This window comes from Cydia fagiglandana, chromosome 19, assembly GCF_963556715.1.
Source record: "Cydia fagiglandana chromosome 19, ilCydFagi1.1, whole genome shotgun sequence".
NCBI lineage: Eukaryota > Metazoa > Arthropoda > Insecta > Lepidoptera > Tortricidae > Cydia > Cydia fagiglandana.
In genome coordinates this window covers 2,309,857-2,334,047 of record NC_085950.1, presented here as the reverse complement: position 1 = coordinate 2,334,047, position 24,191 = coordinate 2,309,857, and the positions used below count along the sequence as shown (strand labels likewise).

The following is a 24,191-nucleotide window of genomic DNA, read 5'->3' as shown; positions in this document are numbered from 1 at the left end:
TAAAGAAGTTAACATTCTTGCCGTTGCATCTCAATACATACTAGAGAATATTATGTATGTTCGGAAAAACATCCACGAATTCTAGGTTAACAGTGATATCCATAACTATAACACTAGAAACAAACATAAACTTGCCGTGCCCGCCCACCGCCTCCGTAAGGTTAGTACGTCTTTCGTCGGGAACTGTACACGTTTTTATAACAAAGTCCCCACTGATGTAGTGAATTTACCACTTCACAAATTTAAGTCGCACATTAAGCACTCCTTGTTACGTAAGGCGTACTACACTGTAAATGATTTTATAAACGATAGAGATGCTTTTAAGCCGGTAGCTTGATTGGTTTCATTAGTATAATAAGAATTAAATAAATATTGTTTTTTTTTACACTGAATTAAATATGCTAGTGTCCAGTAGAATTGACACATGAGACAATGATGTTCTCGCTTGATTATATTGTTAAATTTAATTTTAGTTTTGGACACTTGGAGACCTTATACATCTCTAAGTACATATTTATTTATTTGATTTTTATTTTTGATTGTACATACTTACCTATATTTTTAATGTTTCTGACACTTAGAGACCTTTACATCTCTAAGTCAACTTAGGCTAGTAATTATGTGAAGCTATATTACTGTCTTTTTATGTAACATATGAGCACAAAATGCCGTGTCTTACAGCTACATGTTATTACTATTTTAATATTAATATAGGCCGGTAGCTTGAACATGTCATGCTCGCTTAAAAGTCTTTGCTTACGGTGGCGTTGTTGATCGGGTCGCCACTTTCCCGAATGAAGGTTGAGGGAGGCGATGGCTGAGATACGCGTCATACTCGTGAACGGGTGCTGTTTGTGGAGACTGGTCTGTTAAGCTAACACGAGCTATTATACTTAGTAACTTTTATTAATTAATTACAGTGAGACGCCTCATTCTGTTCTCGTATGTTTCTTTTCTTTTAATGAATGTATTAATTATACAGGATATTGACTCTTGGAGACCCTATACATCTCTAAGGATAACTTGATAAACTATATAATCTTATAGTTCTGACACCTAGAGACATTTACACCTCTAAATATTATAGTTTTTTTTGTGTGTGTTTTTTTATCTGTATTTTGTATGTAATTCGACATTAAGAGACCATATACATCTCTTAGTAATTGTAATACGTAAGATTGAATTGTTAGTTTTAATTTATAAAATTGTTGATGTTATTATTTTTGCTTTTATGTAAATTCAATGTTGACGTGTAAAAGTGCCCTTGTGGCCTATTTGCTGAATAAATGTTGATATTTGATATTTGATATTGATGACAATCCCATACAATGCCCAGATGTTTGTTATATTAATTTTTGTTTCAGTGTGTTCGGACGGCAGCGCCGCCCGCGCCGGGGAACAACTCGCAATGGATTGTTTCGTGGTGCTCGAGCGCCTCCGCGGCGACACGACTGTTCACAGTGGAAACAAACCATACGCCTGCGAATACTGTGGCATGAATTTCAGACACAAGTATATTTTAAGAAAACACGTACAACAAGCGCACTTGGCGAACGAGCCAAACAAATTTGCTTGTAATTTTTGTAGTATTACGTTTCAAACTGAATTACTTGTAAAAGAACACGAGAAAAACGAACACGGTGTTACAAATTTCATGTCTGCTGAATGTGAGTATACAACAAGTTCCAAGACAAGTTTACAGACTCATTTAAAGAGTCACTTTGTGGACAACGTTTTTAATTGTAATCACTGTAATTATACCAGTTTGTTTAAAAGTGATTTACACAAACACCAAGCGATACACACTCGAGACATGCCTTTTAGGTGTACCAAATGTGATTTCAAATGTAGTTTTGAATCAAACCTTCGACGTCACCAGAACACCCATAACCCAAGACATCAGAAGATACAAACTGGAGAGAAGCCTTTTCTTCAATGTGGTTACTGTGGTTACAAATGCCGTCGGAAATCAAGGTTACAACATCACCAAAGAATACACACGGGCGAGAAGCCATACTAATGTAGTCTTTGCGACTACAAGTGCAGTAACGGGTCAAACTTACAACGTCACATAAGAATACACACCGGAGAAAAGCCGTACACATGCAGGCATTGCGACTTCAAGTGCAGTTCAAGTACAAACTTACGGGATCATGAAATGAGACATACTGGCGAGAAGCCTTTTCTGTGTAGCCACTGTGATTACAAATGCAGTCACAAATCATACCTAAAGAATCACCTGACGATACATACTGGGGTGAAACCATTTCAATGTAGCCACTGCGATTACAAATGCAGTTACGAATCAAATTTAAAGAATCACCTGATGATACACACTGGGGAGAAGCCATTTCAATGTAGGCATTGTGATTACAAATGCCTTCACAAATCAAGCTTAAAGAAACACCTGATGATACACACTGGGGTGAAACCATTTCAATGTAGCCACTGTAATTACAAATGCATTGATAAATCGCACTTAAAAAGACACCAGATGAAACATACTGGGGCGAAGCCATTTAAATGTAGCCACTGCGATTACAAATGCAGTCAGAAATCACACTTAAAGTATCACCTGATGATACATACTGGGGTGAAACCATTGCAATGTAGCCACTGCGATTATAAATGTAGTATCAAATCAAGCTTAAAGAATCACCTGATGGTACATACTGGGGAGAAGCCATTTCAATGTAGGCACTGTGATTACAAATGCCTTCACAAATCAAACTTAAAGAAACACCTGATGATACACAGTGGGGTGAAACCATTTCAATGTAGCCACTGCGATTATAAATGTAGTATCAAATCAAACTTAAAGAATCACCTGATGATACATACTGGGGAGAAGCCATTTCAATGTAGCCACTGTGATTACAAATGCCGCAATAAATCAAACTTAGTAAGACACCAGAAGATGCATACAGGGACGAAGTCTATAGACGTAACAATAGCGAGTACTAGTGCAGCCTGAAACAGCGCCTGTGAAGACACCAGATCATACACGCGGAAGAGAAGCCTTGTAGGGAAGCGTTGGAGGGTATGCTGCCTTTTGACCTAAATCGGAAAGTTAATCCTGTGCTGCCCCCTACAGCTCACGTGCGCTCCCATGTACTAATGTAATCACTGCAAACACGAGTCAATTTAAACACGTTTTAAAAATACCTTATGTGGAAAAATATCTTTTCACACCACCTATTCGGAAAAGACCTTTTTTTCCCTGCTAGGAGGGATCAAAGTGACACTTTGCCTCCCTGCTAGGAGGGATCAAAGTGACACTTTGCCTCCCTGCTAGGAGGGATCAAAGTAACTTTTCTGTTCAAGCACACTATTTTTAAATTTTTTTGTACATTATTTTTTTAGCTTAAGTTATCTGTTTAAGCATCAGATTGTGTCAACACTAAGATTTTTTTTATTTTCCTCATAGTTGATGTGAAAAGCAGTATGTGTCACACGGTATCAAAATTATTTCGTCTTGGGCGTTAACACTTGAATCCCTCATTACGCTCAAGATTCTACTTTAGAATCCATCGCTTCATTCAGGATTCAATGTACGCCCTTGACGGAAATATATCATTTTGATCTCTTGTAACACAAACTACTATAGTGTAGACCCGCAAACTGTAACTAGAATGCAATAACCGGTTTCGGTTACAGTTATGCCCGAAAAATAAACGATAATCGGTTATGGTTATGACGGGCGACAGAGAGGTGTGGAAGAGAAAGACATGCTGCGCCGACCCCAAGTGAATGGGACAAGGGCAATCAAGAGAATGATGATGAATCGGTTATGGTTATTTTAGATAAAAAATAATATTTACTTATTTGTGACGTATGTATGTATGTAAACACTTTATTGTAAAAAGACAGGTTAAGATACAATTAAAAGAAAGTATACAATGTACAAAGGCGAACTTATCCCTATAAGGGATCTCTTCCAGTCAATCTTTGAGCAATTGAGAGTAGACAAATGAAAATGACGTTATCTATGAAAGACGCTTACGCCATTATTAACTATACTTACTACTTACTTACTTGGTTGGCGCGGTGACCCATAATGAGTCTTGGCCTCCAACACCAGAGCACGCCACTTTGATCTGTCCAGAGCGGTATCCCGCCAGCTTTCGCCGACGCCGAGCTCACGGAGATCTGCCTCCACTCTATCTGCCCAACGGTATTTAGGACGACCAACCGGACGGCGCCCAGTTGGTCGACCCAAGTAGGCCCTTTTGGCTGCCCGATCTTCTCCCATCCTTTCGAAATGGCCAAGCCAGCGGAGGCATTATTAACTATGCTCCGATATAAATACAATGCCGCACAGCGCTGTGCGGCGTAAGCGCCATCGACGATAAGGTCCAATCACATAGATAATGTCTCATTTACATTAAAATTCAAATAAAATATTATAATAAATATTAACATTAACAGTCATTTAGGTATCTATCCGGTAGAAAGGGACATGCATTGAGGCCCAATACTTATAAAAGGGATCATCAAGCCTCTCGCCGATTTCGGTAAGAAAGCTCTTGGAGCTGTTTCTCAATCGGTGCATCTGAGATGCTGTGCGTTTTCCCATAATGGCGTAGAAATCATCCATTCGTGCCTCCGCATCCGCAAACATCCCAGAGGCACTGCAATCCGAGGCAGCCCCAACAGCATTCTGTACCACCATTCACTATAGGTACCCTAGGTACCGCTGGAGAGACGAAGTGCAGAAAGACCTTAGCGAACTCGGCGCCGTCGACTGGACAGAAACGGCTTTGGACAGAGTAGCATGGCGGTCTTTGGTATCGGAGGCCAAGATCCACTTCGGGTCGTTGCGCCACAGCAGTAAGTAAGTAAGTATTCATTATTGAATTGGATGCGCAAATCAAATATAAAATAAAGAAGTATATATTTGGAAATATAAAGTTAGAGAGTGACTTTGTATTCCACTATAATTACTAAAATTGATTGTAAATTAATGGATGTATATCCCCTATCCTTAAATAAAACATATTATTCCATTCTACTTCTTTTCCTTACCATTGCTACACTAGCAAATCCTACCTACCTATTGACAGGTCAAGGCCTTTATTTTCGTTACAATGATTCAATGATTGTCATTCTATGAAAAGTCTTAATTTATCCCTGATGTACCTGAGCTTACCTACTCGCGGTAAGCTCTGATAGACGTACTGTATTAACAATGAGTGGCCTACATACATATGCCAATATTTTTCTTGGTTCGACAGTAAAATAATGTAAGTTACTGGTACATTCAATTCGGACACAAATATAAAACAAGGCGGTTGAAACGGTCACCACTAACTAATATATATTATATTATCAAATAGCGTGTGACAAAAATTTACAAGTTTTTTAAAACATCGTGGTTTCTACACTTTCTACGGCAGATTAAAAAGTAAGTACTATTATACATTTTTCACCACACCAGCTCGGAAAGGCTTTCTTTGCACTTCAAAAAGCAAAGTTGCATTTTATTCACATGTGGGGCAAAGTAATCAAATGCAAATATTGTTCTCTTATGTTTGCTGGTTGACTTTTAACTGATTAATTCCTGAATTAAGATTTCGTATACCAAACTGCATTTGGGTACTTTTAATGTATGGGCTCCCAACTCAACTATAATATTCATTTCGATACAGTTTAGTCAACTATAATGAAATTGACCAATCACAGCTCGCCGCGGTCAAAAGGACGAAACAAAACCCTAGCTCAAATTAATTACTTATTTTAGGTTGTATTGTAGGAACAATTGCCTCATAAGTCAGAAACGCGCATGTGACACCCATATTATAGGAACTTCCATAGACTACGAAAACCGCTTAGCGTTACTTGTTAGTCTCCATAGGCTACGGTGGCTAAAATCGAGAAAAAAAACTGTTTAAAAATTGAATTTAGCAAGGAGCAAGTACCAGGGCCTCATGAGTTACGAGAAGGTGTCTATATGTATGTGTATATGATTCTACTAGTTAAAAGTATTATTTTTTTTAACTCGTAGAAAAAGAATTGTATCAAGCTTTTCAATCTCGTACCTTACTTAGGCAGCTCAGCAAGCTTCGTTGCCTAAACACGGTACTCGACTGAAAAGCTCTCTATTATATCACGATTGTATAAAATACTATAATTACATTCATTGGGACTTGATTTGGTTTGTTTTTATTTGATATCTTACAGTTAATATTTTCTTCGGGTTGGTGTGGTGAAAAACTTTATGTTTCACTCGGGGGCAAATTTTGTTTAACCCTCGTGTTTTGAAACCCTCGCAACGCTCAAGATTCCATTTTTGTATATCTTTTAATCTTTCGCTTGCTCGGGTATCAATAATAGCACGAGCGGATAAACAACAACTTTGCCCCCTTGTAAAATAAATAACTATTAAGTTCTCTATTGTTACTAATATAATGGCGTTTATCAAAACAAAGATAATGACGGCTCCATTTTTATCGCCTATCACTATTCGCGTCCCTTTCGCACTTACATATTTGTTAGAACGTGACAGGCATGGTGACAAGCGATAAAAACGCGACCGTGCTACGGGGGCAGGTAGTGTAAGCTTATCGGACACAGTTGGACAACAAACAGGAATGCATCGGAGCGGCGGTATTTTCTTTCATGTGGTACTTTTCAAAATTACTGCCAGCTTAGCTTGGTCTGACATTCAAAGCTTGTAGAAAGTAAAAATGGTCATTCCTACAAACTGCAATATTTAATAGGTTTTTTGATACGCACAGAAAAAAGATGGTTAGTCAAAATGTTGCATAATGTCATTCAACTGGCCGGCTTTATGAAGCGGTGATTTATTTACCGTGCGCGCCAGGCTCGAGCCCCGTAATACCCCGTAAGCTGAGTCATACGTTCAATTGTCCAATCAAATCAGGCCGTGCGGACGCAATCGCCAATTTGGTTGGCCGATATGTCCGATAAAATACAGGTGCGGGCGCAAGAATACTCATGACGCTAGTATTTTCATTTGAGGGCATTTTTTTTAATTTAGAGGGCTCTAATATCACCAAGGTCGGTAGTCTGTTACTGTTTTAAAATTGAAGATTGACGCCAATTATATTTCTGATCAAATCGATCGATTTGATCATCCCGTCTGGACTGCACTATTCGATTTAACGACCAACGCTTAAGTCGAAAATCCAGCAACGCTTGATAATAAGCGCCACCGCCATCGTGTGAATAAATACACAATCATGTATTTGTGTTATTCAAACGCTTTTTAACGCGCGTTGTAAAAGCGCGTGCAAATGTGGCCATGAAATTGTATACAGCGGTATCCAGACGGGATGATCAAATCGACCGATTTCATCAGAAATGAAATCGGCGTCAATCTCTAATTTAATCAAATTACCAATTTTAGATTTGGGTGATATAAGAGCCCTCTAAATAAAAAAAATGCCCTAGAACGAAAACACTGACCTCACAAATTGGTATTTTTGCGTCCGCACCTCATTTTATCGGTAATATCGGTCATTATCAAATTGGCGTTTGCGTCCGCACGCCCTAATTCGATTGGGCAATTTAATCAGATTGGCAAAAAATAGACTAGTCTGGATTCGCCTTTACAAATTGTCAGCTTTAGAGCCCTCTAAATTAAAACAATACCATCAAACGAAAATACTAGCGTCACTGAATGACCCGAAGTTTTTTTCTGATCAAATTGTCAATTTGATAACCCCGTCTGGATGGGCCTTTACTTTTTCTGAACGTACCCTTCACCGTTATCTGTCAAAAGATTTTACTGTCAGTGTCAAATCAAATTTTTGAGGTTAGCTTATTTCGTCTTGGGTATTCTGTGCTTGGGTCTTGTTGTGTTTTATTTTTTTGACTATTGAAGTATTGCGCTTGCCGTGATGGACTCAATGCATTCGTGTAGCTGCTGCCTGCGGCGTGCTCCGGACAAGGGCATGACGACGCCGTACACATATCTCGGCAAAACGGAGATATATGCCGACATGCTCAAACAGTGCTTCGATATTAATGTAAGTATATACTACAACTTTGATGTTCATCGCTACTTTATGCTATAACTGCTACACAGTTTAACCGTTGAAGGAAAATTGGAGTTTTTTTTGCAGATATCTATCCTTAATTGACAATTAAATATTCAGCTGGTAGTGGGCGGCTCGGGCTCGTGCGGCATCTGCTCGGCGTGCGTGGGCCGCCTGCGAGACGCGAGCGACTTCAAGCTGCAAGTGCAGCGCAGCCAGGCGGAGCTGCGGGTGCGGCTGCAGGGAGAGAGCATTAAAGGTAGGGAAGCACCACCCGTCAAACAAGTCTTGAATATTACTCATTCTGATTAAATGCTATAGTTATGTCCAATTAATACATTGAATTCTGCAATACTAGATGGTTGCATCATACACACTCGTGCTAGGACTGGCCAATAGCCTGCCTGATGGAGCTGCTATTTGGCTCAATTAAAATAACCGTTTCATAGAATCAGAACCAACTGGAAGATGATGTGATTTGTTGTTTGTTTGCTCTAGAGGAACCCGCAGGCGAGTCGGGAATGCAGGATGGAGACGGGACCAGTGAGGAGCCTGTGTCGTGTGAGTACCTGCTCCTCTATAATGTTAGTGGATAATGTAAGATTCACAGTTATGAATAACGGGTAATAGTTTTAATATGTATGTACCTATTAGGCTAGAAGAGCTTGTGCATAAACTAGTCTGTTGCTTATAAACTTGTATGTTTGCTTCAGGTGAAGAGCCCCCGGTCAAACCAGAGACGCTGGATGAAGATGAGGCAGCTGATGATATGTTGTGTGAGTGCTTAGTTTGACAATGACAGATTTAGAAAGTGTTACTAGATAGCAGTTGGCTAAGGTCTCTATTGTTTCCCATAAAGTTTAATGCCGTAATGTATTGTTTGTCCTCATTTTCGTTAGTCATACTTGGGTTGGTTCAGAATCGCGTAACTTCTCAGGATTGCCATAAAACAAACTAACCTGACCTATCTATAGGATAACAAACAGCTTACGAAAATCCTGAAAAGTTAACAGTTTCAGGTTTAGGACTAATGATAATATGACAAACAATACATTATGACTTAAAACTTTTAAAATATCTGTATAAAAATAACAATGTTTTGGACTTATTAAGCTTTCTGAAAGATTTTTGTAAATTACTAAAAATTTATGGGCAATAGTATAACAAAAAAAATTTATTAACTTTTTTAATATTATCATTTGTGTGTGTAAGGACACTAAGAACAATAAATATTCTGAAAGGTAAATAATTTTAAGACAGTCATTGTACTATGTTTCTGTCTTATTTATTTATTACTAGAAAATGTTTCTTGCAGTTACACTGTTTACTTGATCTCCGTAAGTACTCGGTACATAGGTTTAATCTAGTGTTGGTTACTCTAGGCGACTTCCACACGGCGGCCGGAGACGGGGCGAGCGACTAACGCTACGTCTTACGTAGGCGAACAACGCGCGAACGCGGCGCGGCGCGCCGCCTGACATTCGCGTGCAAATCGCGCCGCACCGCGTTCGCAACGAGATCGCTTACGTAGGACACTTCTATGGGCATCAAAGGATTGATTTCGCCGCGCCGCGCCGCGCCGCGATCGCGCGTTGTTCGCCTACGTAAGACGTAGCGTAAGTGGATGTCAGACTTCAATTTGTTGTTTAGATATTGTTTATGGCTGTCTGTGCGTCTGTAGGGGTCGCGTCGATGAAGCAATTTATTAGAATCATACTGTTTTCTATTTGATGTTTTTCTTCTCTTGTGCTGAAAATTAATTCAAACATCACCATATCGCTGGCCCAATATTACAGGAACTCACGAACAGAGATGTGAAAAATACTTTATAAAAAGTATTTAAATACAAAATACAAATACTTCCTTGATATACTATTTCAAATGCAGAATACAAAATAGTTTTTGAATTTGTATTTCAAATACAAAATAGGTATTTTCAAAATACTTTTTAAAAATACAAATACTTTGCGATAAAAGGTACTCTGAACAGTGAATACCTAGTCTGAATTAAAAAGTTTACTCGGAATTTCCGAGTTGCAAAGACTGTCTTTATTCTTTGAAAACAGTGTCAATCAGTCTTCTATCTGAAGTGCAAATTACTAATTAAATAAAAACAAAGGAACGGCAAAAAAACTTGTTTGTGCTGGAGACTTCATAGACCGCCCATGCCAACCTCGGTTATTCAATAATAAGTTGAATTTAAGTGTGCGTAAAGATTACAATCGTTTGAGCTGGTCAAAAACCTCATAATGAGGTAACTGAATAGACTGGGTTTTTATTTCGGTTACCGGTAACAGAGGTTAACTTGATCTGATACGGTTACCGAATCAAAGTGTTACCTTATTAAACGGTTACCGTTATGGTAGGGGTTTTTATAAACACTTTTAAAATAACCCTATGAAAAACCCCGGTTAAGGTAACCGGTTCCTGTCCCTTTGCTCATATTAACCGGTAGGATGGATGGATGATGGTTTCTAACGGCCAATTTTTAAAAGCATTAATTTTGATTTGTGATGTTTTACAGCTAGTATAATGCCTCTCGTTGGTGTGATGAAAACGTCTCGTTTGTGTTTCACCAAGGCAGAAAAGTTTGTTCTCCTCTCCTCGCGTACCTTGAAACCCTCGCAACACTCAAGATTCCACTTTTTTAACCACTCACTACGCTTGTGGTCATGTGCGACGTTACTAAACAGATTCAACAGTTCCATGTTAAAAGAATGAGAGAGTTGGCAGTACTGTATCAGAATAATGTAGGTCATCAGAAGAGATGTAACTCCTACCTACATTAGCTACTATAAAGTATTTTGTATTTTGAAAATAGAAAATAGGTCCCAAAAACTATTTCAAATAAGATACAAAATAGTTTTCTTCAAAAGGTATTTAAATACAAAATACAAAATAGGTATTTAGCATTTTAAATACAAGTATTTCAAATAAGTCACATCTCTGCTCACGAATTAGTATATTTTTCTCAAACATGCAATAAAATATTGATGTTTTGTTCCTTATAATAGGCTGCGAAGTATGACGTTTCAGGTGCGGCTAGGACGAAAGGTCGTTAATGGAATTTCATACACATCTTGCAGGCCTAGGCCGGCAAAGTCCTCTTTTTTAATTTTCATTTCACAGATATTTGTGACACAGCATCGTGGCATTCATCCATTAAAAAAAACTAGAGGCAGTATTTGCTTTATGGTTCGTAATGACACTCTGCCACTACGCCTATAAAAAAAAAAACAAAAAACAATGTTTGCTATAATTTGCAGTTTTATTTGTATAAAATCAACATGAACTTAATAAATAATACATTCTATAATTTTAAATTATAAATTTAACTACACAAATAAAAACATTTAAAATATTTCATCTAAACGTTATCGGTAAAAAGGTCTACTCAAACACGCGTAGTTATTTTTTTTAAATTGTTATGGAGGTAAAGTTGAAAAATATTCATTCTGTTTTATTGGATTTATGGTGCGTTGTTGATTTTTTGACTTTAATATGAGTTCCGACGAAATAATGAAATTAATATTAATTGTAATCGTAGGTGTTGGAATTGGCAGCGTAAGCAGAATTGATTTTAAATAACTTGCTGCCTCTGCCGCCAAATCAAAGACGAAGTATGTATTATATGGTTGCTTATGGCAATTTTATTATTTGAGAAACTAAGAAAAATGGCTTACAGTTTATTAGAAACAGTTTTGTGGCATATTTTAAATGAATGTAACTACAAATTCGTCAACACTGTGGAAATTATACTTATTTACTCCATGCATAAAGCAACGATGTATGTGAAACATGATATCAACATGAAAGACTATGTAAATCTTTGTGACGAAAACGACAGTCAGACGGATAAAAGGCGAAAAAATCAAAGATACATGAAAATATACGGGTAGTAAAAATACACGACTCGTGTAAAACATACGCGTGATAATGATATAGGTACGACGTACACGTACGTGTTGGTTATATTTTGGGTGTAGTTTACTTTTAGTTTTTTCTATAAATAAAACTTGGGTTTCGTGGATTTTTTATTTTAATTATTTCATTGCATGTTTGAGAAAAGCACTATACATACCTCGGCGGGAAATGGGGTTGCCCGCGCTCAGACCTATCCGGCCTCGCTTCGCTCGGCCGTCTATATGTCTTCGGCCGGCAACCCCTTTAGTCCCGGCCTCTGTAGTAATGTACTATTATTGCAAGTGTGCAAAGTGTGTCATTATATACGAGCCTGAGATGTCTTTTATGAGCCACAGGTAAATAAAAGACACGGGACAAATACACTTATACATGTACAATAAGCGAAGTTGCTTTTGATTGATTCAAGCATTTTGTCTAAATGCACCAAACTCTATCGTGGCAATTTACACTCGCAAATGCGAGTCTTTAATTAATGTTATATACAACTGTACTCTGTACTGTAATGTAAGACACGGCATGAAGTAGAGTTGTTGTTGTAGTGGAGGTGCGGGTCGTCAAGTCGGAGGTGTCGGACGCGGCGAGTGACGAGGACTGCGTGTCGGGTGAGTACTGCGACACCACGATACTACTGCACATAGTACGATACGACACACATTATACACATACACAACTTAATACTTATACATATGTACACTGGCATTCAAAAGTGCAGGCATTGCGGTCGACATCTATGCAATATCCATGCACTTTTGAATGCCACTGTACAACTGATATTCATTATAGCAAGGAAACTTGATTATAATAGAGAGGATAGAGATAAAGTCTAAGCAAAAAACGCGCCCCGTCGTCAACTTTTGACAATCAGATTTACTGCATAATGTATGGAGTTATGGAGCTGTACAGCGCCATCTCGTGTACCTGTCAAATTCGAAGCACAAAATTGTCTTAGATTTTACCATATGATACATAGAAGGTAGCATCCTATAGAAGTGGTATACGCGTGCCTCCGTGAGGGACAAAACATACGCAATGCGACACTATGATAGGTCGAATTGATTTGTTGCGCATCATAATATAATCCATTAGACTGTTTGAGATCCTGAAAACGGTAAAAATTAAAGATACTACTCCTAAAAATACGCGTGATACCTCATTCTATTCATCATGATGTCTAGAAAAATGTATTCGAAGCTTGTATTAGCACACAAAAAAATTCAAAAGTTATAAACAATAAAAACCGGGCAAGTGCGAGTCGGACTCGCGCACGAAGGGTTCCGTACCATAATGCAAAAAAAACGGAAAAAAATGTAAAAAGAAAACGGTCACTCATCCAAGTACTGACTACGCCCGACGTTGCTTAACTTTGGTCAAAAATCACGTTTGCTATATGGAAGCCCCACTTAAATCTTTATTTTATTCTGTTTTTAGTATTTGTTGTTATAGCGGCAACAGAAATACATCATCTGTGAAAATTTCAACTGTCTAGCTATCACGGTTCGTGAGATACAGCCTGGTGACAGACAGGCGAACGGACGGACGGACGGACGGACAGCGAAGTCTTAGTAATAGGGTCCCGTTTTACCCTTTGGGTACGGAACCCTAAAAAAGGGAGGAAAAAGTAGTTATTCTTTATTTCCCCAATATCTCAAAAAGTTACAATATTTAAGAAACCAAAATTCATATTATAAAAGAGAAGAATATTTCCAATCAAACATTCCATACATGCAGAACTGTATCTCTATGATTTATACTTTTTATTCAACGCTGAACACAGCCCTCCGCGGCTCATTTTCGAGAAACGCGCGTGGCGTGAAATAACGATTACGTAACATTAAATATAATTTTAAAGGTATTAAATATTCATTGAAAAAAAATGGTGTATTTAAAACATGTCAACACATGTAATACTTGTAGAAATTTATCTTATAGTTATTTTTTCAGCAAGTTAAGCAATTGTTAATTAGCAAAATTTTCTCAAACTTCCTTCTTTATCGAAAACGACAAAAAATGTATAAATACCTATCGTAAAATTTTGTCGCTTTCTAGAGCTTTTCTAATATACATGTCCAATAAGATCGCGTTATAAAAATTTTGAAAAAATTAATGGTTTGGTTATAATATTGTTTTATATTTTAATAAATAATAAAAAAAAACAATAAATAAAAATAATAATAAATTATGTGTAAGAATGTCCTATAATAATATTTATTATGTAAGTATTATGTTTATTATGTATGTTATGTTATATTTTACAATTTTTACCTTGATTTTTCGTTTTTCGTCAATTTTCTATGTTATTCTGAAACTTATTTTAAGCAAAGTATTAGCTTTATGAAAACTTTTGTAATGTGAACTTATTAAGTATGTATATGAGAATGGTTCTAGAAGTCGAGAAAATTTTACAATAGTTATTTATACATTTTTCTTCGTTTTCAATAAAGAAGGAATTTCGAGAAAATTTTGTTCATTAACAATTGCCTAACTTGTTGAAAACGCAACTTTAAGATAAATTTCTACAAGTATTACATGTGTTGACATGTTTTAAATACACCATTTTTTTTGTTGAATTTTTTAATGAGTATTTAATACCTTTAAAATTATATTTTATGTTACGTAATCGTAATTTCACGCCGCGCGCGTTTCCCGAAAATGAAGAGCGGAGGGCAGTGTTCAGCGTTGAATAAAAAGTATAAATAATGGAGATACAGTTCTGCAAGTATGGAATGTTTGATTGGAAATATCCTCCTCTTTTATAATATTAATTTTGGTTTCTTAAATATTGTTACTTTTTGAGATATTGGGGAAATAAAAAATACCTACTTTTTCCTCCCTTTTTTTGTTTATAAATTTTGATATTTTTTGTGTGCTAATACACGTTTCGAATACATTTTTCTAGACATCATGACGAATGGAATGAGGTATCACACGTATTTTTAGGAGTAGTATCTTAAATTTTTACCGTATTCAGGATCTCAAACTGACTACATACTAAATTTAAGATGGGGAACAAAATGTATTATGTGAGACTGTGACAAGGACAAACAATAATAGCGCTTTCGCTTCTACTCCTACTGAAAGATACATAAGACTATCCCGTTCTGTCAGTTATCCCCACCAATCATGCCCAATCCAGTTTAAATTTTACCGAACATTCTCGTCTCACAAGTCAAAAGTCTATACCTCGACATTGGCAGAATCCACCTAGCTAAGTTTAGCAAGGAGTAAAAGCCATTATATAATATAATATATATACACCGTGTTTTTTCTTATTTCCGTTAATTTCGAGGGTGCATTCCTGAGCTTAAATCAAGTAACTTTCTCAAAGACACCGATATTCTAATTAACTCCATTTCAGAGATAATCAATAATTTAATTTTTTCTTATAAGGCCTCTACAAGCGTGTACAACAAGTGTCTTAGGGCCGGTTTACATATTGATTAGTGCTTAGAATGAGTTCATACATTTGCTACTAAACTTAAGTAAAATCTCGGTCGATCAATGTTCGAAATGACATTGATATGTCATAGATTTCAATTGTTGAGTTAAATATAATGCCCGTATTACAACAACGCTATATGCTACATGTAACTACTTCTTAAAGTTAACTATGCCATTTAATTTTCTTAGGCGTACTTAACCATACCCCGAAGTTAACGGAATTCAATAAAAACACGGCGTATATATATATATATATATAATTATATAATTTGATGATAATCCCACGCAATGCCGAGATGTTTGTTAAATTCACACGCGTAATATATTGTGTTCAAATTGTTGTCGTTTTGTGTTTCAGTTTGTTCGGACGGCATCGCTCGCGCCAGGGAACAGCTCGCGATGGCTTGTTCCGTGGTGCTCGAACGCCTCCGCGGCGATGCGACTGTTCACAGTGGTGACAAACCATACACATGCGACGACTGTGGCAAGCATTTCAGAAAGAAGTATATTTTAAGAAAACACATACAACAAGCGCACTTGGTGACCGAGCCAAACAAACTTGCTTGTGATTTTTGTAATTTTACGTTTCAAACTGAATTGCTTGTAATAGAACACGAGAAAAGCGAACACGGTGTTACAAATTTCATGTGTGCTGAATGTGAGTATACAACAAGTTCCAAGACAAGTTTACAGACTCATTTAAAGAGTCACTTTGTGGACAACGGTGATTTACACAAACACCAAGCGATACACACTCGAGACAAGCCTTTTAGGTGTACCGAATGTGATTTCAAATGCAGTTTTGAATCAAACCTCCGACGTCACCAGAACACCCATGACCCATGAAATCAGAAGATACAAACTGGAGAGAAGCCTTTTCTTCAATGTGGTAACTGTGATTACAAATGCCGTCGGAAATCAAGCTTTCAACGTCACCTACGTAAACACACCACACAACAGAAGCCATTCCTATGTAGTCTTTGCGACTACAAGTGCAGTTATGGGTCTAGCTTACAACGTCACATAAGAAGACACACCGGAGAAAAGCCGTACACGTGCAGTCATTGCGACTTCAAGTGCAGTTTAAGTTCAACCTTACGGATCCACAAAAGGAGACATACTGGCGAAAAGCCTTTTCAGTGTAGCTACTGCAATTACAAAAGCAGTCACAAATCAAACTTAAAGAAACACCTGATGATACATACTGGGGTTAAGTCATTTCAATGCAACCACTGTAATTACAAATGCATTGATAAATCGCACTTAAAAAGACACCAGATGAAACATACTGGGGCGAAGCCATTTAAATGTAGCCACTGCGATTACAAATGCAGTCAGAAATCACACTTAAAGCAACACCTGATGATACATACTGGGGCGAAGCCATTTCAATGTAGCCACTGTGATTACAAATGTAATCGGAAATCCCACTTGAAATTTCACCTGATGATACATACTGGGGTGAAACCATTTCAATGTAGCCACTGTGATTACAAATGTAATCGGAAATCTCACTTGAAATTACACCAGATGATACACACTGGGGCGAAGCCATTTAAATGTAGCCACTGCGATTACAAAAGCCGTCAGAAATCACACTTAAAGGAACACCTGATGATACATACTGGGGCTGAGCCATTTAAATGTAGCCACTGCGATTACAAAAGCCGTCAGAAATCACACTTTAAAAAACACCTGATGAGACATACTGGGTTACTGGGGCGAAGCCATTTAAATGTAGCCACTGCGATTACAAATGCCGTCAGAAAATACACTTAAAGGAACACCTGATGATACATACTGGGGCTGAGCCATTTAAATGTAGCCACTGCGATTACAAAAGCCGTCAGAAATCACACTTAAAAAAACACCTGATGAGACATACTGGGTTACTGGGGCGAAGCCATTTAAATGTAGCCACTGCGATTACAAATGCCGTCAGAAATTACACTTAAAGGAACACCTGATGATACATACTGGGGCTGAGCCATTTAAATGTAGCCACTGCGATTACAAATGCCGTTATAAATCAAACCTAGTAAGACACCAGAAGACGCATACATGGACGAAGCCTATAGACGTAGCAATAGCGAGTACTGGTGCAGCCTGAAACAGCACCTGTGAAGACACCAGATCATAGAGAAGCCTTGTAGGGAGGGAACGTTCGCGTTGGAGGGTATGCTGCCTTTTGACCTAACTCGGAAAGTTAATCCCGTGCTGCCCCCCACAGCTCACGTGTGCTCCCGTGTACTAATGTAACGTATTACATTAGTAATCACTGCAAACACGAGTCAATTTAAACACGTTTTAAAAATACCTTATGTAGAAAAATATCTTAGTGTAGATCCGCTAACTGTAACTGGAATGCAATAACCGGCCAAACTTCATAACCGGATTCGGTTAGAGATGCCCGAAATATAACCGATAATCGGCTATGGTAATTTTAGATAGAAAATGATAAATTTACGATCGAGTAATTAAAAAAAAGTTAACAAAAAATAATCACTATGTTAGTATTGACAAGATAATTTATATTTACTTACATACATTATTTGTGACGTTATCTATGAAAAGGGACCTTATAGTCGATGGCGCTTACGCCATTATTAACTATGATCCGATATAAATACAATGCCGCACAGCGCTGTGCGGCGTAAGCGCCATCGACGATAAGGTCCAATCACATAGATAATGTCTCATTTACATTAAAATTCAATTAATAAAATATTATAATAAATATCAACATTAACAGTCATTTATCTATCCGGTAGAATGGGACATGCATTGAGGCCCAATACTTATAAAAGGGATCATCAAGCCTCTCGCCGATTTCGGTAAGAAAGCTCTTGGAGCTGTTTCTCAATCGGTGCTTCTGAGATGCTGTGCGCTTTCCCATAATGGCGTAGAAATCATCCATTCGTGCCTCCGCATCCGCAAACATCCTAGAGGCACTGCAATCCGAGGCAGCCCCAACAGCATTCTGTACCACCATTCATTATAGGTACCCTAGGTACCGCTGGAGAGACGAAGTGCAGAAAGACCTTAGTGAACTCTGCGCCGTCAACTGGACAGAGTAGCATGGCGGTCTTTGGTGTCGGAGGCCAAGATCCACTTCGGGTCGTTGCGCCACTGCAGTAAGTAAGTAAGTATTAATTATTGAGTTGGATGCCCAAATCAAATATAAAATAAATATATTTGGAAATATAAAGTTAAAGAGTCCATTATAATTACTAAAATTGACTGTAAATTAATTGATGTATATCCTTAAATAAAACATATTACTCCATTCTACTTCTTTTTAACCGACTTCCAAATCCCAAAGGAGGAGGTTATCAATTCGGTTGTATGTTTTTTTTTTATTATTTTTTTTATTTTTTATGTTTGTTACTCCATATCTCCGTCATTACTGGACCGATTTTGAAAATTCTTTTTTTGATTGAATGTATATGCATACAGATTGGTCCCGTTTCTGTCAAAACCCAGTTCTGATGATGGGTTCCATGAGGAATCGAGGGAACTCCTCAAATCTTAAAGGCATACATATAGTGATTTTTGGGTTTTTATCATCAAATCAAGCATATACATCCAAAAAAGTGACATTTGATGAAGTGGAACTGCTGATGATGATCAGAACGGAACTCCTCAACGACGCATAGTTCACGGTTGGCGATTTGTCCTCTTCGTTATGTTTGTTAAGCAAGTTCAGTTTTTAAGCTACATTTTTGTCAAGCTCGAGTTCTGATGATGGGATCCATGAGGAATCGAGAGAACTCCTCAAATCTTAAAGGCATGCGTATAGAGATTTTTGTAATTACATCAAAAAATCAAGCATTTTTATTAAAAACTGTCGCATTTGATGAAGTGGAACTGCTGATGATGATCAGAACAGAACTCTTCAACGACGCATAGTTCATGTTTCGCGATTTTTCCTCTTCGTTATGTTTGTTAAGCAAGTTAAGTTTTTAATGCACATTTTTGTCAAGCTCGAGTTCTGATGATGGAATCCATAAGGAATCGAGGGAACTCCTCAAATATTAAAGGCATACGCATAGAGATTTTTGTATTTACATCAGAAAATTAAGCATTTTCATTAAAAACTGTCGCATTTGATGAAGTGGAACTGCTGATGATGATCAGAACAGAACTCTTCAACGACGCATAGTTCACGTTTGGCGATTTTTCCTCTTCGTTATGTTTGTTAAGCAAGTTAAGTTTTTAAGCCACATTTTTGTCAAACTCGAGTTCTGATGATGGGATCCATAAGGAATCGAGGGAACTCCTCAAATATTAAAGGCATACGCATAGATTTTTTTGTATTTCCATCATAAAATCAAGCATTTACATTAAAGACTGTCGCATTTGATGAAATGGAACTGCTGATGATGACCAGAATAGAACTCTTCAACAACGCATAGTACACATTTGGTGATTACGAATTTCGATTTTGACTTGGACTGGGACCCGGACTCGGACCCAGAACCGGACTCATACCCGGATCCGGTTCGGACCCGGACCCGGACCTGGACTCGGACCCGGACCTGGACTCGGACCCGGGCTCGGACCCGGACTCGGACTCGGACCCGGACTCGGACCCGGACGCAGACCCGGACTCGGACCCGGACCTTGACCCGGAAAACCACTATGATACCTTAACTAAATAAACCACTATGATTACCTACCATAAAATGTGTAAGTATATAAGTATGATTATGCCAATCTTACTAGCCCCCCCCCCCCCGCTTAAACCCCCGTACACCGCACCGCATGCGCCGTTAAGTGGGTTAGGTTAGGTTTGAACTGCGATCCTCACAGAACCGAACTGCTATCAGAGAAGTGGGTTAGGTTAGGCTAGAACTACGACCCTTACAGAAGCGAAATGCTAGTAGAAAAGTGAGTGGTTTTACCTCCTTTTCTACATAGTATACCATCTACAATAATCTTTCACCGGCCCCCATAGAAGTCGGTTTTTTTTTCTTAAAAATTATCCTTACCATTCCTACACATTCGCTGTCACATAGCACCCTCTCTATCGACCGTCCCGAGCTGTCACGTCGGCATGTTGTCGTCGTCGAGCGGCGCCACAGAGTAGACATAAGTATTGCGACGCGACAACTTATACAGGATGTTAATTTTAGTCACCTGCAGCGATTTACGGGGTGAGTATATAGGTCATACTGAGCTACTTTTACTATGGGTCAGTGGCGGCGCGTCAAACATATCCATAGGCAAGCCGGGGCTAATTTGGCTGACATATTTCCTTTGCAACTCTGCTCAAACGTCCAAAAACAGGCAATCCGGTGGGAATCGGCTTTTATGAACCCGCCGCCACTGTTATGGGTGCAACCCCGAAATCGCTAAAAAAAATATTTACTCCCATACATTTTGGCTGGCTGATGTTGATATTTTGTATGGGACAGTAATATTTTTTTTCGTGTTTCCCATAGTAAAAGCTTAGAGTGAGTAACGATCTCGCCGCGAGCGCGCAACGTATTCGCTGGTAACTGATTCTGCTAACGATACTGATTCTCTGAAAACCGTTGCGCGCTCGCGGCGAAATAGTTGCGCGCTAGCGGCGCACTCGCCTCGCTTTCAACTCGCTAGTGGGATATGGCCATAAATACAATGAAATAACACAATATTTATTTTATATTATAACACAAAATTTTATTCATATCAAAACATATCTCAAGTCACATTACAATTACCTATAAACTAACTTATATACTAAAACACAAAATATGATGTAGACTTATACTACAAAAAAGCACAGTATTGTCTGTTCCAGGCGTTCTCGGCTAGCGAGCAGCCTCTCGCCACGACACACGGCACTCGCTCGTCCTGCGCAACACACGCCGGAACGACACCGGGAACACATCGTGGTATACTAGCGGATCATATATCCGAAAACTTGCGGAACTACACTAGAGATTTTTCAATTGTTGGTAGATTTTGGCGGCCATTTTGTTTTGGTGACAGTTTACTTATGCCAAATCACCATGGCGAGTTACACGATTAAACAGCACGTTCAAATGATAAACTGGGGTCCCTTTGTTGGACATAATTATTGAAAGTCATAATGTAATGATTGTCATATTATCATTAGTAATATAATATAATAATTCTGAAACCGTTAACTATTCAGGATTTTAAGAATAATTATAGATGTTAGGTAAGTTTTGTTTTATAGCAATCCTGAAAAGTTACACGTTTCTGTGAAAAAACAAATTATGACTAACGAAAACAATACATTACGTCTTAAAACTTTATGGGAAAAAATAGAGACCCGATAAAACTTAATTAGCAGAATGAGTGTTTGTTAGTGCGCATTTTAGGGTAGGCGTGGCCCTTCGCAGTCGACTCCGGATCCGTGCAACTGTTAAAAGCCGAGGCGGGCATTTGAACCGAAGTTTGACAGCGATTCATGCTATCCCTTTTAATGTATGGTACTATCCCTTTCGGCAATTTAGGGTTGTCAAAATTCAAGCCATTATCTTATATGTGGTCGTGCACGCAAAGGGACGTCAACTGGTGCCAACCCTGATAATTGCTCGGAGCAATGATGAGCCGAACGGAGCCGAGTTTGCCCGAAGTCAGGTGTGTCTCCCCACTGGTCATATTCCACTTAATGGCATCTTTTCTGATGCCTAAGCAACTCTTCGTTTCGCCTGCACCTGTACTCGCAATTGCTACATTTAAACGGCTTTGCCCCATCGTGTATCATCTGGTGTCGTTTTAAATGTGATTTCAGACTAAATTTGTGATTACACTGTCTACACTGAAAACGCTTCACGCCGGTATGTGTCGTTTCGTGATATCGTAAGGTAGACCTATCTCTGCACTTGTAGTCGCAATGATTACACGTGTACGGCTTCTCGCCAGTGTGTATCCTCTGGTGTGTTAGTAAGTATTGTTTCAACCTGCAGCTGTAGTCGCACTCGCTACACTTAAATGGCTTCGACCCACTATGTGTCATCAGGTGTTTTTCTAAACTTGATTTGTGACTGAATTTGTAATCACAGTACTTACATGTGTAAGGTTTCTCGCCAGTGTGTTTTCTTAGGTGATATTGCAGGCGACATTTATAACGACATTTGTAATCGCAGTAACTACACTGATGAAAAGGTTTCTCTCCAGTGTGTGTCTCCATCCTCTGGTGTGTTCGGTTGTGTCTCTTCTGGTCACCAGTGTGTACCGCTTGGTGTCTGCGTAAATTACCTTTGAACTTACTTTTGTAACTGCAGAGAGTACAATTAAAAATGTTGTCTACAGTATGAGTTTTAAAATGAGCTTCCAAATTTCTCTTGTCAATCGTCGTATATTCACATTCAGCACACATGAAATTCGTAAAACCGTGTTCGCTGTTTTCGTGCTTTAATACCAACAATTCTGTTCGGAATGTAGAACTACAAGCATCACAAGTAAATTGTTTCGACTCGACCGAGGAGTGGGTGTGTTGAATGTGTTTTCTTAACATATACTTGTTTCTGAAACGTTTGCCACAATGTTCGCAACCGTATGGTTTGCCTGCACTGTGAACAGTCGCGTCGTCGCGGAGGCGCTCGAGCACCACGGAACAAGCCATCGCGAGCTGTTCCCTGGCGCGGGCGGCGCTGCCGTTTGAACACACTGGAACACAAATTGACAAAACAAATATTTAAGTACGTTTATCGCGTACAAGAACTTAAATTACATTTCGACGTTTGTAGCCCTTAAACTAGTAAGGTACTCATGGACACGGATGGGCTGAAAACGTATAATAATTATAAAATAACTGTAGTTTTTTTTTTAAATTAGTGATATAGTACCAGACAGGAAATAACTTTTTCATTTCTTATGCTCTGAAAGAGAGTCATTGTTGGTCTAAAAGTGTGCAGAAAGTGATACGTTTCTGCAATTGAAATTTGGTTTTAAATGGATTTGTTATACAATTTCTATCACACTTTCTGACAATAGATAATAATAATTCAGCCTATATACGTCCCACTCCCACTGCTGGGCACAGGCCTCCTCTCATGCGCGAGAAGGCTTGGGCTATAGTACCTACGCTAGCCCACTGCGGATTGGGACTTCAGATACACCTTCGAATTTCTTCGCAGATGTATGCAGATTTCCTCACGATGGTTTCTTTCACCGAAAATCTAGTGGTAAGTATCAAAATGATATTTCGTACATGAGTTCCGAAAAACTCATTGGTACGAGCCAGGATTTGAACCCGCGACCTCCGGATTGAAAGTCGGACGTCATATCCACTCGGCCACCACCACTATTTTTGATAATCAAAGTAGAATGATCTACTTACGCGACATCTCATCACTTGTCACACCTTTGACCGCCATCTCCGGCTTGATAAGGATATCTTCATCTGGAACACACATACTATTCGTGGGTTTGTGTCGACTCGGAGATCAGGTGGCGTACCGTGAAACGCGAAAATAGAATTTTCTTTATCTGCCTCTCTATCGATCGAATAGGCAAGAGTGATAGAGAGGCAGAAACCGAACTTTCGATTGTCGTGTTTCGCGGTAGGCATGCTAAAAAGACCTCGTTATTAAGTGTGGCAACACTGCCACTGTGTTGTGGCCATAAACCATACTAAATTTACGGTGGGAAATTGAGAAAAATGTGAGACTGTGACTAGGACAAACAATAATAGAATAATAGAGCTTTCGCTGCTACTCCTACTGAAAGATACATAAGACTATCTTGCTCGGTCATATCCCCCCACCCCTCATGCCTGATCCAGCTATACTGCAAAACGTAATTCAAGACCAAAAAAAGTAAGACAATGTTGCCACTGCAATAATTTGTTTGTAAAATTATAAATTACTT

The 24,191-nt window shown here is 38.5% G+C and overlaps 3 protein-coding genes and 1 long non-coding RNA gene across 4 annotated transcripts in view; 2 read left to right on the top strand and 2 right to left on the bottom strand.

The window, feature by feature from the left end:
* LOC134673858 (gastrula zinc finger protein XlCGF7.1-like) overlaps positions 1–2,145 on the top strand; it is a 69,657-nt gene extending 67,512 nt beyond the window's left edge. Inside the window, exon 2 of the mRNA XM_063531897.1 lies at positions 1,365–2,145. Within this exon, the coding sequence (XP_063387967.1) occupies positions 1,365–2,020 (656 nt within the window). The 3' untranslated portion in view covers positions 2,021–2,145. The remainder of the gene's footprint in view (positions 1–1,364) is intronic.
* Positions 1–24,191, bottom strand: part of LOC134674171 (oocyte zinc finger protein XlCOF6-like) — a 298,501-nt gene that overhangs the window by 127,529 nt on the left and 146,781 nt on the right. The window lies entirely within an intron of this gene.
* The window catches only part of LOC134673922 (uncharacterized), an 86,222-nt gene continuing 70,531 nt past the window's right edge, over positions 8,501–24,191 (top strand). Inside the window, exons 1-2 of the long non-coding RNA XR_010099524.1 lie at positions 8,501–8,561; positions 8,714–8,776. This is a non-coding gene — a long non-coding RNA (uncharacterized LOC134673922). The remainder of the gene's footprint in view (positions 8,562–8,713; positions 8,777–24,191) is intronic.
* LOC134673881 (zinc finger protein OZF-like) lies at positions 21,393–23,719 on the bottom strand. Its single transcript, XM_063531935.1, has 2 exons — positions 23,662–23,719; positions 21,393–22,988 (listed from the first exon to the last, which is right to left on the bottom strand). Exons 1-2 carry the CDS (start codon positions 23,696–23,698, stop codon positions 21,985–21,987), a joined length of 1,041 nt encoding a protein of 346 aa, XP_063388005.1. The 5' UTR covers positions 23,699–23,719; the 3' UTR covers positions 21,393–21,984.